The following is a 12,991-nucleotide window of genomic DNA, read 5'->3' as shown; positions in this document are numbered from 1 at the left end:
CAGCATCTGACAAACCTAAGCACCCAATATACACTTTTTTAAAAAAATCAATTAATTTATGTTTAACATCTTTATTGGAGTATAACTGCTTTACATTGTTGTGTTCGTTGCTGCTGTATAACAAAGTGAATCAGTTATACATATACATATGTCCCCATATCCCCTCCCTCTTGCGCCTCCCTCCCACCCTCCCTATCCCACCCCTGTAGGTGGTCACAAAGCACTGAGCTGATCTCCCTGTGCTATGCGGCTGCTTCCCACTAGCTATCTATTTTACATTTGGTAGTGTATATATGACCATGCCACTCTCTCACTTCGTCACAGCTTACCTTTCCCCCTCCCTGTGTCCTCAAGTCCATTCTCTATGTCTGTGTCTTTATTCCTGTCCTGCCCCTAGGTACTTCAGACCCTTTTTTTTTTGGATTCCATATATACGTGTTAGCATATGGTATTTGTTTTTCTCTTTCTGACTTACTTCACTCTGTATGACAGCCTCTAGGTCCATCCACCTCCCTACAAATGACCCAATTTCATTTCTTTTTATGGCTGAGTAATATTCCATTGTACATATGTGCCACATCTTCTCTATCCATTCATCAGTCGATGGACACTTAGGTTGCTTCCATGTCCTGGCTATTATAAATAGTGCTGCAATGAACATTTTGGTACATGACTCTTTTTGAATTACGGTTTTTTCAGGGTATATGCCCAGTAGTGGAATTGCTGAGTCATATGTTAGTTCTGTTTTTAGTTTTTTAAGGAAACTCAATACTGTTCTCCATAGTGGCTGTATCAATTTACATTCGCCCCAACAGTGCAAGAGGGGTCCCTTTTCTCCACACCCTCTCCAGCATTTCCAATATATACTCCTGAATGATTTTTGGACAAGGGTCACATCTCATTCATCTCAGCAGAATCATCCACCCAGCCCCAGCCCCAGCCCCATTCATTTAGTGAAGTATCTTTGCCACAAAACCTACAAAAGATATTTTTGTGAAACACACGAAGGAACCATCAAGATGGTGGATTAGAACAAAGATTTATGCAACTCTGATAAATGTGCAAGATGGTTAGGCAATCAGACATGGTTTACCAAGATTTGATTTACATTCAACTTTTAGGTACTTATTTAAGGCTCAAAGGAAGGTGCACCATAAGCCACAAACCACTTGCTCTGAAACCTGTAGGGAAAACCACTCAATATGAAACCACGTCTTGTGGCACAGTGACCACCATTATCAGTGCCCGCCACCCCCACCCCCCGCCTGACTCTCCAAAACCAAAGCTTAACAAAGGGTACCACAATCCTCCTTTTAAATCTACCTCTGAAATAACTGCCAAATTTACGGCAACTACTGATGATCTCAAAGTCAGGAAAAGAGAAACAGAAAAACAAAACACAAAAAGGCAGCGGGAACATAGGAAACACCCTTTGGACCAAACTGACTTTTAAAACACCACAAGAAGAAAAGAAATCATTTCTAGCAATACCATCAGCTGTCTGAGGTCAAAGAGGGAATGGCTCCTGCAAAATTCCAAGCTCTCCATGATTGACAGCTAAACTATTTCTTGCCACGGCGGCTACACAAGACATTTAATATTATGTCCATTTTACAGATGAAGAAACTAAGTCACAGAGAGGTTGCAACTTGTCCGTGGTCAGCGGAAGTCTCTGGGTATTTGGTCATACACCAGGTAACTAAGAACTAAGAGAGGGTTATGACAACATAGAGTTAAGGGCTCACGTTGTGGAATCTCAGAGGCCTGCTTTTATTCCCAGCTCTGCCACATCCCAGATGTGTGATGTGGACAATCTCCTTCACCTCTTGATGCCCGAGTTTTCTCATTCGTAATATGGGCAATACTAGTATCTCCCTCACAGACTATTTAAGGACTAATATGTGTATGGGCTTACCAGAAATTGAAACTAAATGATTCTATTAGAATGATGATTTCGAACCTTAATAAAAAAATTTTCCAGAGATAAGAAAATTTAAATTTGCAAAGCATCTCACACCAAGTTAATCTCATTTGACCTTGTAGGTGGGACAGACATCACTGTCCCTTTCTAGAGAAGAGAATATTGAGTATCTGAGCGGTTACTTATTCATACCTCTCTGTGGAATGATAATTGTTTGCTTATTCACTCTTTTTTCCCTCCATCTTCCACCCCACCTCTGAGCTTGGTGAAAGAGGAGATGGACCTTGCAGGTTGTGTGTGTGTGTGTGTGTGTGTGTGTGCGAGCTTTGTTGTTTTCTTTTGGTCATCTCTGTATTACCGAATCATAGCACGGCTTACAGTACATGATTGGTGTTAAATTCTAAAGCACTGGATGTACGCTTGAGTGAATGATGCATGAATATATTTGCCCAGGATGAGGAAGCTAGTAAGCAGCCCAAAATAAACACCACCTGAGTCTGCAGATTCGAAGTCCAGAGTCCTCTCCGATATCCCATGCTGTATTTCCAAATGACAATATTTCATGCAATCACAGACTTTCAGAGAAGGGAAGGACCTTGGAGACCATCTTAGCGAACATTCCCCTTCCGCAGATGAGAAAACAGGAGCTCAGAGAAGTCCCACTACTTGGCCTAAATCACACAGTGGGGAGGTGAGCGGACTGAGCCAGGACCCTGGTTCTCTGCCTCCAGGATCAAGGATGCTGTCCCTGTACCCAGGCAGATTCAAGTTCAGAAAACTCCCCCAGCCTCCACACATCAGCTCAGACTTAGGAGTGACAGAGCACGAACCTCGTGCACCCAGACTACTGTTTGTGCACAGTTTATTGCTCAGCGTGTGAAGCAACAGGAGAGAGGACTTCTGCTGGGATTTAATTTGAAAGGTTCTCATCATTGCCAGTGGCACAAACTCCCCACCACGACTCTATGAGCTGAAGCCAGCCTCTGCCTGCATATGAATGAGGACAGAGATGGCCTTAACCCACTTAAGTGAGGAGAGCAGACTTCTTCCCAGTTTCTGAAGCTCCCAGATCACCCTGGGCTCTAGCCTGGATTCGAGGGTTGGGGGCACTGGCCGAAGCTTGAGGTCTAGGACATTTCAGAAAGGCTGGCTCTGTAGATAATATGGCGCATGCTGGTAGTAAAGCCTTTCTTTCATGATGCAAATGTCAAGTTTCTAATGTGCTATGTCCATGTTAGCACACAGGAAGACACACTTCGAATCACCTGTGGACATGCTTTAGCGTTTCAACAAAGTAGTGAAGAGAAGGCGTCAATGGACAACAGCCCTGGAGAGCACATCCTTGTTGGCTTTTGCTCTGGTCTGAACCTGGCCTAGATGAGCACACCCATCTCCGGGTACCTATTTGCATGTGTGTCCAGGTGAAGATTACAACAGGAGCCACACCTAATCTTTCACACAATAGGTCCCAAATCAATGTTTATGATCTTCCAATTATGCCTATCCTGCACTTTCTCTTTTGTAGCACTTATACCGTGTGTGTGTGTGTGTGTGTGTGTGTGTGTGTGTGTGTGTTTAATTAATGTACTGCTATGGGAGCAAGGACCATGTTTGTTTTACTCGCCATCGTGTCATCTGCCTTAAACACGGTGCTGGGCCTCTAGCTAGTGCTTAATAATTATTTGAGGATTAAATAAAGGAAGGAAGGAGTAACTAGATGACCAGGGGCCTGACTTCTGGATTAAACTCCATCATTTAATTAACCATGTGACCTTGGTTAAATCTTCTATTTAATTTTAGAGCTGGAAAGGATCTTACAAATCAGCTTGTTGGATGACTGCAAACTTTTGTTTTAGCAGTGGAATCCCAGGAAGAGCATAGGTGAAATATGAACACAGAAGCAGATGCAAACTTTCTTTTGTATAAGGGCCAACTTTCAAACTTGGATTTGACTGTTCAGCACAGAATCACAGGCATCTGCAGCTGGTAGCAAATTCATGAATCATCCATCCCTAGGTCCACAATGTCACACAGCGTGCAAAGGAGATATGCCCTTTTTCCTGTCAAATACACAGAAGACGTAAGATCTGAATTCACGGCTTCCCAGCTACAGGTTAGGATTGTTTCCTCCGCCATGCTTCCTCGTCTCCTATTTCAGTTGGCCCAGAAGTGTTCCTTGACCTTAAGATGAAGCTTAAGCTGTCTTAGAGAGAGCTCTAGAGAGTTTTTTGCATTCTCCAATTTACTTAAGTCCACATTTTTCGTGTCCTTATGATACAAGGCAGAACAAAAATCACTCTGGGGATCCAGAAATGAATTATATATAAGTCTTGGCCTCACACAGTTTCCAGTAAGGTGAAAGAGAAATATAAGAATGGTATTTCTCCAAATGGTTGACAACTAAAGAGGTGTAAGTGTAGAGAGCTGTGGAAATATCAAAGAGAGGTGATCAAGTAGGGTGGGGAGAGTCCAAGATGGTTTCTTAGACTCTCAAAGAGGAAGAATCTGGGGCTAAGTCCTTTTGGGATGAGTAGGATTCCCAAAGGCCAAAGACCAGTTCGGACTTGCTCAAGAAAGAGGTATTCACTGAGAGTCCCTACTTGTTTCCAAATGTGTGAATATGTCTGGGTAGGATATTTGCTCTATTAATAGCATCTGCAAAACAACACAGCCTACACCTGATGGAACTGACTAAAAACACTGTCTGTGACTATGCATGCAGATAAACCAGGGCTTGAATCCCAGTCCCACCACTCACAGACTGTGTGACTTTGGACAAGTTATTTCACCTAGCAGAAGCCCAGTTACCCCTTCTATAAAGTGGAGAAAACAAATAGATGCTATCTCTGATGTTACTGTAAGGTTTAATGAGATAGTTTACAAAGTACTATGCCCAGCACACAGTAGTAAGTACTCAAAAAATACTAGCTGTTCTCACTCACCATTGCTAATCTCTTGCACAATGTAATAAATTAAATAGATGGATAAATGAATAAATAAATAGATAAATTAATAATGAAAAAGTGCATAACAGACTTGGCTCAGACACTCCTCCATACAGCGAGGCCCATGCCAATGTGTGGCCCCCCAAAAGCACTCAGTGAATGAAAAGCAAAGGCAAGCTTAGCCCAGCTCTTACCTGTATATTTTATATCTGGTTGTAAATCCTTGACGGTGTCTTTCCACAAAGGATAGGTAGCTCCTGGAGTGGTGGAAAGGCCCCCTGTCTGAAATAAGCCAATCAAATTCCTTGGAGACATGTTGGTCTGTCCCAGCTGGTTCCTGGTGGGAGGGCTGCACTGAGATACGGCCCCATACAAACAGGAAGTAGAGGAGCTCAACAAACCTCCAGTTCATGCTTTTCTGCCGGCCTTTTTCCTCTCATTCTTGCTCCATTCTGTGGAGTCCTATGAAGAAGAGAATAAAAAAGAGAGAGAAAGAAAGAGGAAACAAAAGAGGGAGAGAGGAAAGGGGGGAGGGTGAAGTAAAATAAAAGGAAGAGAGAGAGAGACAAAGGAAAAATTTTTTAAATGCTCTTAACACATCATCATAATCCTTTACATCAGTAGAGTGTGTCAGGGTTTACAAAAATCAGTGCAGTTTCTGGTTAAGAGCGTGGCATCTATGGACATCTGGGCTTGCATTCCTGCTTTGTTGTTCACATGTTCTGTGAACACGCATGAACACGTACAAACTGCTGAATCTCTTAGGGATGCAGTTTCCTCATCCGTAAAACAGAGGACGGGCTTAAGCGCCTGTATCTTGGCACCTGGCACATCATAGGCATTCAAGGCTTAAGTGTTGAAAGAGTGAAATGAATGAATGCAGAAACAGAGTCTCCTACAGCCAGGAAGGAACTTGGAGATAGAACTCCAGTATCCATCCCACCCGCTATCTTCACAAACAACCTGAATCTCACAGCAGGGACTCGGTGAATGAGAATCCCTTTCTCTCCTCCTCTCCCACAGACATGCACCAACTGAACACAGGCTTTGCTTTTGCATCATCAGGTGAGTACAAAAAGTCTTGGGATGCATCATGATCACGGCTATCCGGGTTGAATACCTTACAGATGGAGAGTTTATGGAGTTCATTTGAACGCACTTCTACAACGCTTAGTGGACTGTCTCCTTCACCCCAAGGAAATGTAACTAGAGGATCCACCCATCAGTGACTCTGAGCCTCGAGGTTCTCTCGTACTCAGAAGGGGAACTAAAAGCCAAGGAACTAGTGGGGTCTTGCCCGCCTCTTTTTTCGGTGGTAGCACAGCACAGGGGTGCCATGTTGGAGAAATGCTTAAGACTAAGGGAGAGCTTAAGTAGGGGCTCCTTGGAAAATTTACAAGTTTTGTTTTTATCATCACAACATCATTCTACTTGCTAGTTTAACACTGTGCTGTGTCCACCACCCCACTTAGTCTAGAAGAGCTTATCTTACTCTACATTGAAAGGTAGCTGGGAATGCAGGCTCCATCAATTATAAACTGTATTATTTCAGGCAAGTGATTTCACTTTCTGGGCCTCAGTTTCCTTGTCTGTAAAATGTAGTTAACAATAGCACCTACACCCAGAACTAGCATGAGAATGAAATGACACCATTTATGTCCAAGTGTCCCATGAAGCACCTGACATTTTTAGGAAGTGCTCAATAAATGGCATCAATGATGATGAGGATACAGGTAATGATAAATCTTGATGGTGATGATGTCCACACAGTCCCTGCTGGGAGTGTCTTTGCTCCTACAGTCCCCACTGCCCCACCAAATCCCGTTTATCTTTCAGTAGCCAGTTGAGGTCAGGTCCTCAAAGGTCATTTCCTTTTTCTATTCCTCTCAAAAATTGTTCGTTGTTCCTTTCTTTCAGCTCTCATTGCTCCTTTATATAACTGTATGTTAGTACTTACTATCTTTTATTGTACTTATTTGTTTTGTGTGCATTTTGCTCATGGGACTGTGAGTCTTTAACTGGCAAGAATCTTTAAAAGACTGTTTCTATATACTGCTGGCTGTGTGACTCTGGACAGTCATGGCCTCTGTCTAGATCTCAGATTTTTATGTCTAACGTTTAAAAACATGGCGAGGACAAAACCAATTTGTCGAGTGGAAAACCACATAGAAACATGAAGAAATATGATCCCTTACTTGTCTACTCTTCCAGCTGAAAATGGGAAGAAAGTCAAGCTAAGAAAGAGAGAAAATCAAAAAAAGAGAGGGCTTCCCTGGTCGCGCAGTGGTTGAGAGTCCGCCTGCCAATGCAGGGGACACGGGTTCGTGCCCCGGTCTGGGAAGATCCCACATGCCGCGGAGCGGCTGGGCCCGTGAGCCATGGCCGCTGAGCCTGCGCATCCGGAGCCTGTGCTCCGCAACGGGAGAGGCCACAACAGTGGGAGAGGCCACAACAGTGAGAGAGGCCCGCGTACTGCAAAAAAAAAAAAAAAGAGAGAGATGTGAATTTCCGACCCAATTGGCGATTTCTCTCCGTGGTCCGACTGCACCATTTTATTATGAGTAGCTACAAAAATCTACTTGGCACTGCAGGCCCCAGCTGTCGGGGGCAAAGGAAAAAGGCATGTGAGCAGAGGAGTGGGCTGGCAGAAGCTGTGGCCTCAGGTTTTGTTCAGAGCCTACAACAAAGACGTACATGTGGAGTACAGAACTGTAACAGCTCCAGCTGCCAAAACCGTCTGCCAGAGCCCACCTGAGCGGCAAGCAGGGGGTGGAGGCGATTGTTCAGAGATCCCGGCGGGGAGCTACAGCACACTGAAATCACAGCGTGTCACCCATCCAGCCCTTCTGCGTGGCTTCTGCTGTGAGTGGGTGCGGGGTGGGAGCCTGGGAGAGAATGCCTGGCTGTTAGACTGTTCACAAGGAAACAGGATTCGGAACACTGCAGCTTTCAAAAGTGAAACAAGGCTAGACGTGGAACATCAGCGTATGTGTGTGTGTGTCTGCACGTCGGAGGGTAAGACCTCAGCCCCGAGCCCTAGAATTTGCTGAAATTTGAAAGATGGAACCCAGTGCTTTCATTCTGGCAGCCATTTTGCCACCTAAGGGACATCTTTGCTTGTCCCAACGGAGGGGATGCTACTGGGATCTAGTGGGTAGAGGCCAGGGATGTTGCTGCACATCCTACAGTGCACGGGATGGCCCCTCCCCCCATGACAAAGACTATTGGACCTAAAATGTCAGTGGAGCAAAAGTTAAATCCTGCTCTAATCCAACTCCTTCTTACAAGATCAGGACCTGAGTGGCTGACTGGGCTAGACTCCTGTCTTCCAGCTCCTGGTTTTCATGCTGCCACATTGTCTTGGCTGGGCAGTGGGCCAAGACAGGTCAGTAGCTGTGTCTGAACCTCTTTTGCAGTTGGGGTCTACGATACAATCTACATCTCAGCAAGTACACATGACTGCTTCACAGAAGAAGTCTGAATACATCTCTCTTGGCTCAGAGAATCACAATAATCCACAGAACACTAAAAATGAACATGCAAGTTTCTATGAGGTGCATTTGAATAGAACTGGACATTTTGTTGGGCAAGAGCAAGGATTAGTATGTATGTTACCTAAATATTGTCATATCACGACAGACACAGTGATTCCCATTCTGTAAAAAGGCCCAAATTCGCACCAACTGTACTGGAGACTTGGGTTAATATAAGGGTCCCATGACTGACATGTATGGAGCACCTATTGTGTACTTGGATCGAAAAATGTCTGTTCTCTTGGCAGTAGCCAAAGCATCCAATTCAGACTAGATGTTAACAAAGGTTTCTTCCCTGAGGTGGGTACAGCTCTCCCATTTAACAGATGAGCACGTTGGAACTTGAAGACATTAAATAACTTTCCCAAGCTTGCAGGTCCTAAGTATTCAAGAATCTAACCTGTGTATATCTCATTACGGGTATAGTTTCCACTACATCCCCACCCTCACCCCACCCAGCTGAAATTAGATCCTGCCCTCTAGAGATTCAAAATATTGTGGAGGAGTCACACCGAGGCCTGAGGAATTCTAGTATGAAATAGGCTGTCATAAATACTATAAGCAAAGAAAAACGTCCCGTGGAAGAATAGAGGCCAGAGATAATGTTTCTGGCCAAGAGACCTGGAAAGGATCCTTACAAGAGGTGGTGTTTGAGCGGGGCCTTCATAGCATGCAAGTTTTTGGTGAGCAGAGATGAGCAAAAGGGAATTTGAGCAGAGCAAGTGCCATACAACAAGCCTTGGGGGTGGGAGAGGGCAGAGTGATGGCGTGTGTGCCCAGAGTAGCACCCAGGTGGCAGAGGCTTGAGTGAGATTTTAGGACCCAGGTAGGGCCTTCAAGCACCTGTATCTCCCTCTGAATCCCTCAAGCAAGGACTGTATATTTCATTTCCATGCTACCCACCAAGGGCAAAGCACTGTAGATGTTCAATAAATTCATTCATTCATCCATTAACAGGTTTAGCTGGAAATTAAACAGTGAGCAGGGCTTCTTTTCTGTTGGGCTGGGAGAAGTAAACAAATGAGCAGTAAATGTACGTGTGACGGTGAGCAGTGCTCTAAAGAAAACCAAAGCAGATAAGACAGGATTGAGAGTGAGGTTGCTGCTTTACATACAAGGTGCTGAGGAAAAGCTGCTCTGATGAAGTCACCTTTGAGACGCGACCTGAAGAAAGTGAAGGAGTGAGCGATGCAGAGCTTCGGGGAAAAAGAAATGTCAGTGGAAGGAGAGGAAAGAGAGGGTCAGCAACGGTTTGCATTTCGATACAGTCAGAGGCCAAGTTGTATTTCAGTGTCCTGCAGGGACCTTACAGTTTAGTTGCGATGAAGGTCAGTTGGAGGAGGAAATCACCAATCCATTAACTGAGCACTTACTATGTGCTGCTTTACACATGTGACCTTGTTGCAATACGGAGAGGTTATGGTCCCCATTTACATGTGGGGGGAGGGGACACTAAGGTCCGGAAAGGATAAGTAACTGGCCCACCATCACAGAGCTGGCAAATGGCAGAGTTAGAACTGGAGGCTGTGCTGTCCACGCTGGGAGCCACTGACCACGTGTGGCTACTGAGCACTTGAAATACGGCTCATTCAAATCGAGATGTGCTGTGAGTATGAAATACACACCCACTGGATCTCAGACACTTAGAGGAACCGGCTGTAAAATATCTCACGGATATTTTATGTTGGCTACATGTCGAAATAGTACTATTTTGGATATACTGGAGTAAATACAATATGTTATTAAAATTCGTTTCACCTGTTTCCTTTTAATTGTTTTAATGTGGCTGCTAAAACTTTAAAATTACGCATATGGATGGTATTCTATTTTCACTGGGTAAGACAGAGCTCAAACGAACCTTTTCCGCTCTGTGACACCACCTGGAAAGGTCACTCATCCATCTCCCTTTGTTTTGTTTGCTTTTATCTTGTTTTTCAGGTATAGTTGATTTACAATGTTGTGTTAGTTTCAGGTGTACAGCAAAGTGATCCAGTTACACATACATGTATATCTATTTTTTTCAGATTCTTTTCCCTTATAGGTTATTACAAAATATTGAGTGTAGTTCCGTTCCCTGTGCTATACAGGAGGTCCTTGCTGGTTATCTATTTTAAATATAGTAGTGTTATATGTTAATCAAAAACTCCTAATTATCCCACCCCCCTTCCCCTTTGGTAAGCATAAGTTTGTTTTCTATGTCTGTGGGTCTATTTCTGTTTTGTATATAAGTTCTTTTGTATCATTTTTTTAGATTCCTTCTCCTTGCTTTTATTAACATTTGGAGAACCCAATTCACTCCCCACTATGACTGATTGAGCACTTGCCCCCTCCCTTCAAAATCAACAAACAAACAGTAAATACATTTCAAATAAAAACTCCCATGCTCACGGCCACGTCTCTCCATCCCCAAATCGCAGGGACAGCTCTGGATATCCACCACCATGCATTTTAGAACTGTTGTTTTTCCAACATTCATAAAGGGAACATCCTGCCACTGAGTTTTAGAGCCTGCGAAAGAGAGGCTGGTTCTATTTCCGAGCACCGTCCTTGACCTGACTGTGACCTTCTGTGAGTCACAGGCCGGCTGCTGTGAGGGGCTCTGGTTGGCGTGGAGCTGCGGACGTGGGCTGAAGCACGGAGAGCACGTCAGCTGAACCATGCTATATATACACGCCAGCAGTGTCATTAAGGGAACGGGTTCATCCCACACGGAGCACATTCTCTAATTCTTGCCACTGTAAATTACTTACATCCGAGGAGCACACACCGGAGACAGAGGAGAGAAGGGCCTTCCAGTAGCAGTATCACCAGCTCCCCCTCTGGAGTTTCCTACAGGGACTGCTGGGCCGTAGCTCACATTCAGGCCAGAGAGTGGAAGGGGACGCTTGCTCTGTCCCCATCCCTGGGGCCCTGAGGCTGATGACCCAATCTGAGATCACCCACAGTGCCTGCATCCTAGCCTGGGTCAGCCTGAGAAGCTCATCCAGGCTTCCAGATAAGACACCTCCCAGGAGATACAAAGCTACAAAGCTGGGTGACCTTGAGCACATTAATAACCCCCTTTGCCTCAGTTTCCTCATCTGTAAAATTCAGGCAGTAATAGGAGGATGAGTACCTCCTAGGGTTCAGATAAGAATTAAAATAGGACTTCAAATACAATTATTTTAGTCTAGTTTTGAGCCAAGACCAAGACAATAGTTATTATATTCTAAAGAGGGGTGCCTGACCACTATACAGGACGTATAAAAAAGGGAGCCAAAAGGCACTTTTTGAGATTCTTAACCTCTCACCCACAGGATAACAGAGTGAGATGTCGGGATCTCCAGTGGAGTCTGAGGGAGAACGGCCTGCCTGCTGTGAATCCCCCTGCCCACTCCCACACAGCTCCAGGGGAGAGTCAGGGGAGTAGCCCTGCACCTCAAGCTTCAACAAGACCCCACAAAGAACATGATAAATGTCCCAGAAGCTTGGAGGAATATGGCAGATTGGTGTCTGACTCACACGGCAGAAATCTAAAAAAAGAACTCTAAAGAGGGAATTCTACAGAGGGCTGAAACCTGGCGGCGGAGTAGAGGCTGCAAATTGGGAAGTAAGTGCTGAGCTCCTGTGTAAAAGGAATGTTTCCCTCATGGATCGGAGGTAGGCCACATGCAAGAGAAAGCTAAAGTGGAGGGAAAGGGCACGCCAGTGTGAATGAAAAATGCTGCCTGCCACGTTAGTAAACAAAGGATGTTGTGGCCATCAAGCCACTACGGCCCCCTCAACCGAAGGTGCGCCCTGAGGGACTCAGGATGGGAGAGCACAGGATACTGGCCTTAGACAGCTAAGGTGCATATCAAAGGAATGATTCCAATGAGCCCAGGCTCTTGCACCTTGAGATACCTCAAGTCAAATTCATTAACTTGACGTATCTGGTTTTCTTTGGTAATCAGTACTCTTTCGAAGTTCCAACCACCTGTTCTTTGTGGCAAAAATTCTTATACAACCTGGTTCCTCCCTTACCTCTTTGGAGCAATCTCTCAGAGCTCTCTGAGGGGCTGTGTCCCATGCTCAAGTCCTCAGTTTTGTCCACCAAACGAAACATGATGCTCAACTTTTAGGTTGTGCATTTTTTTTTTTTTCAGGTGACACCAGTAAGGGGAAAGTGGGATTGGCCTGACATTGATCAAGGGTCCAAGGAATGAGTGGTCAGAAAGCAGTGGAAAAGACGTGTATTTTCCTTCATCAAAAGAATCACAAGTGAGAGATCTCAGGGAAGAACAAAAGCTCCAAAGATACCCACCAAATGTTGTAAGTTAAAAAGGTTGGAATTAAATGCCTGCTAAGCCCACAGAGAACTGATGCACAGTTGTCAAAAAAGTACTAGTCAAGGAAGATTCTTGCTACCTCCTATCTCTCCACCCTTCACCAAATCTCGCACCTTGAAGAAATCAAGATGAAGGTTAGCAAGGAGGAGATAGGACAAAATCATTGGGAAAAGACAGGAGAAACTGGAGGAAAGTTAAGTTTCCACTTTAAATGAAATTTGATTTACTTTGTAACACACTGAACTGGAAACTTTAACTACTGAACTGAGATTATATGTGATAAGC

General features: G+C 44.6%; 1 protein-coding gene across 1 annotated transcript in view; it reads right to left on the bottom strand.

Moving 5' to 3' along the window:
* Window positions 1-5,278, bottom strand: part of BRINP1 (BMP/retinoic acid inducible neural specific 1) — a gene marked incomplete at both ends in the record, with an annotated part of 123,921 nt that extends 118,643 nt beyond the window's left edge. Inside the window, one exon of the mRNA XM_082656999.1 lies at window positions 5,061-5,278. Coding sequence (XP_082513125.1) covers window positions 5,061-5,278 — 218 coding nt within the window. The remainder of the gene's footprint in view (window positions 1-5,060) is intronic.
* Between the last annotated feature and the right edge of the window lie 7,713 nt (window positions 5,279-12,991).

Source organism: Grampus griseus, assembly GCF_964374135.1.
Source record: "Grampus griseus genome assembly, chromosome: 6".
In the NCBI taxonomy this organism is placed as follows: domain Eukaryota; kingdom Metazoa; phylum Chordata; class Mammalia; order Artiodactyla; family Delphinidae; genus Grampus; species Grampus griseus.
This window is presented reverse-complemented; position numbering and strand designations above follow the sequence as displayed.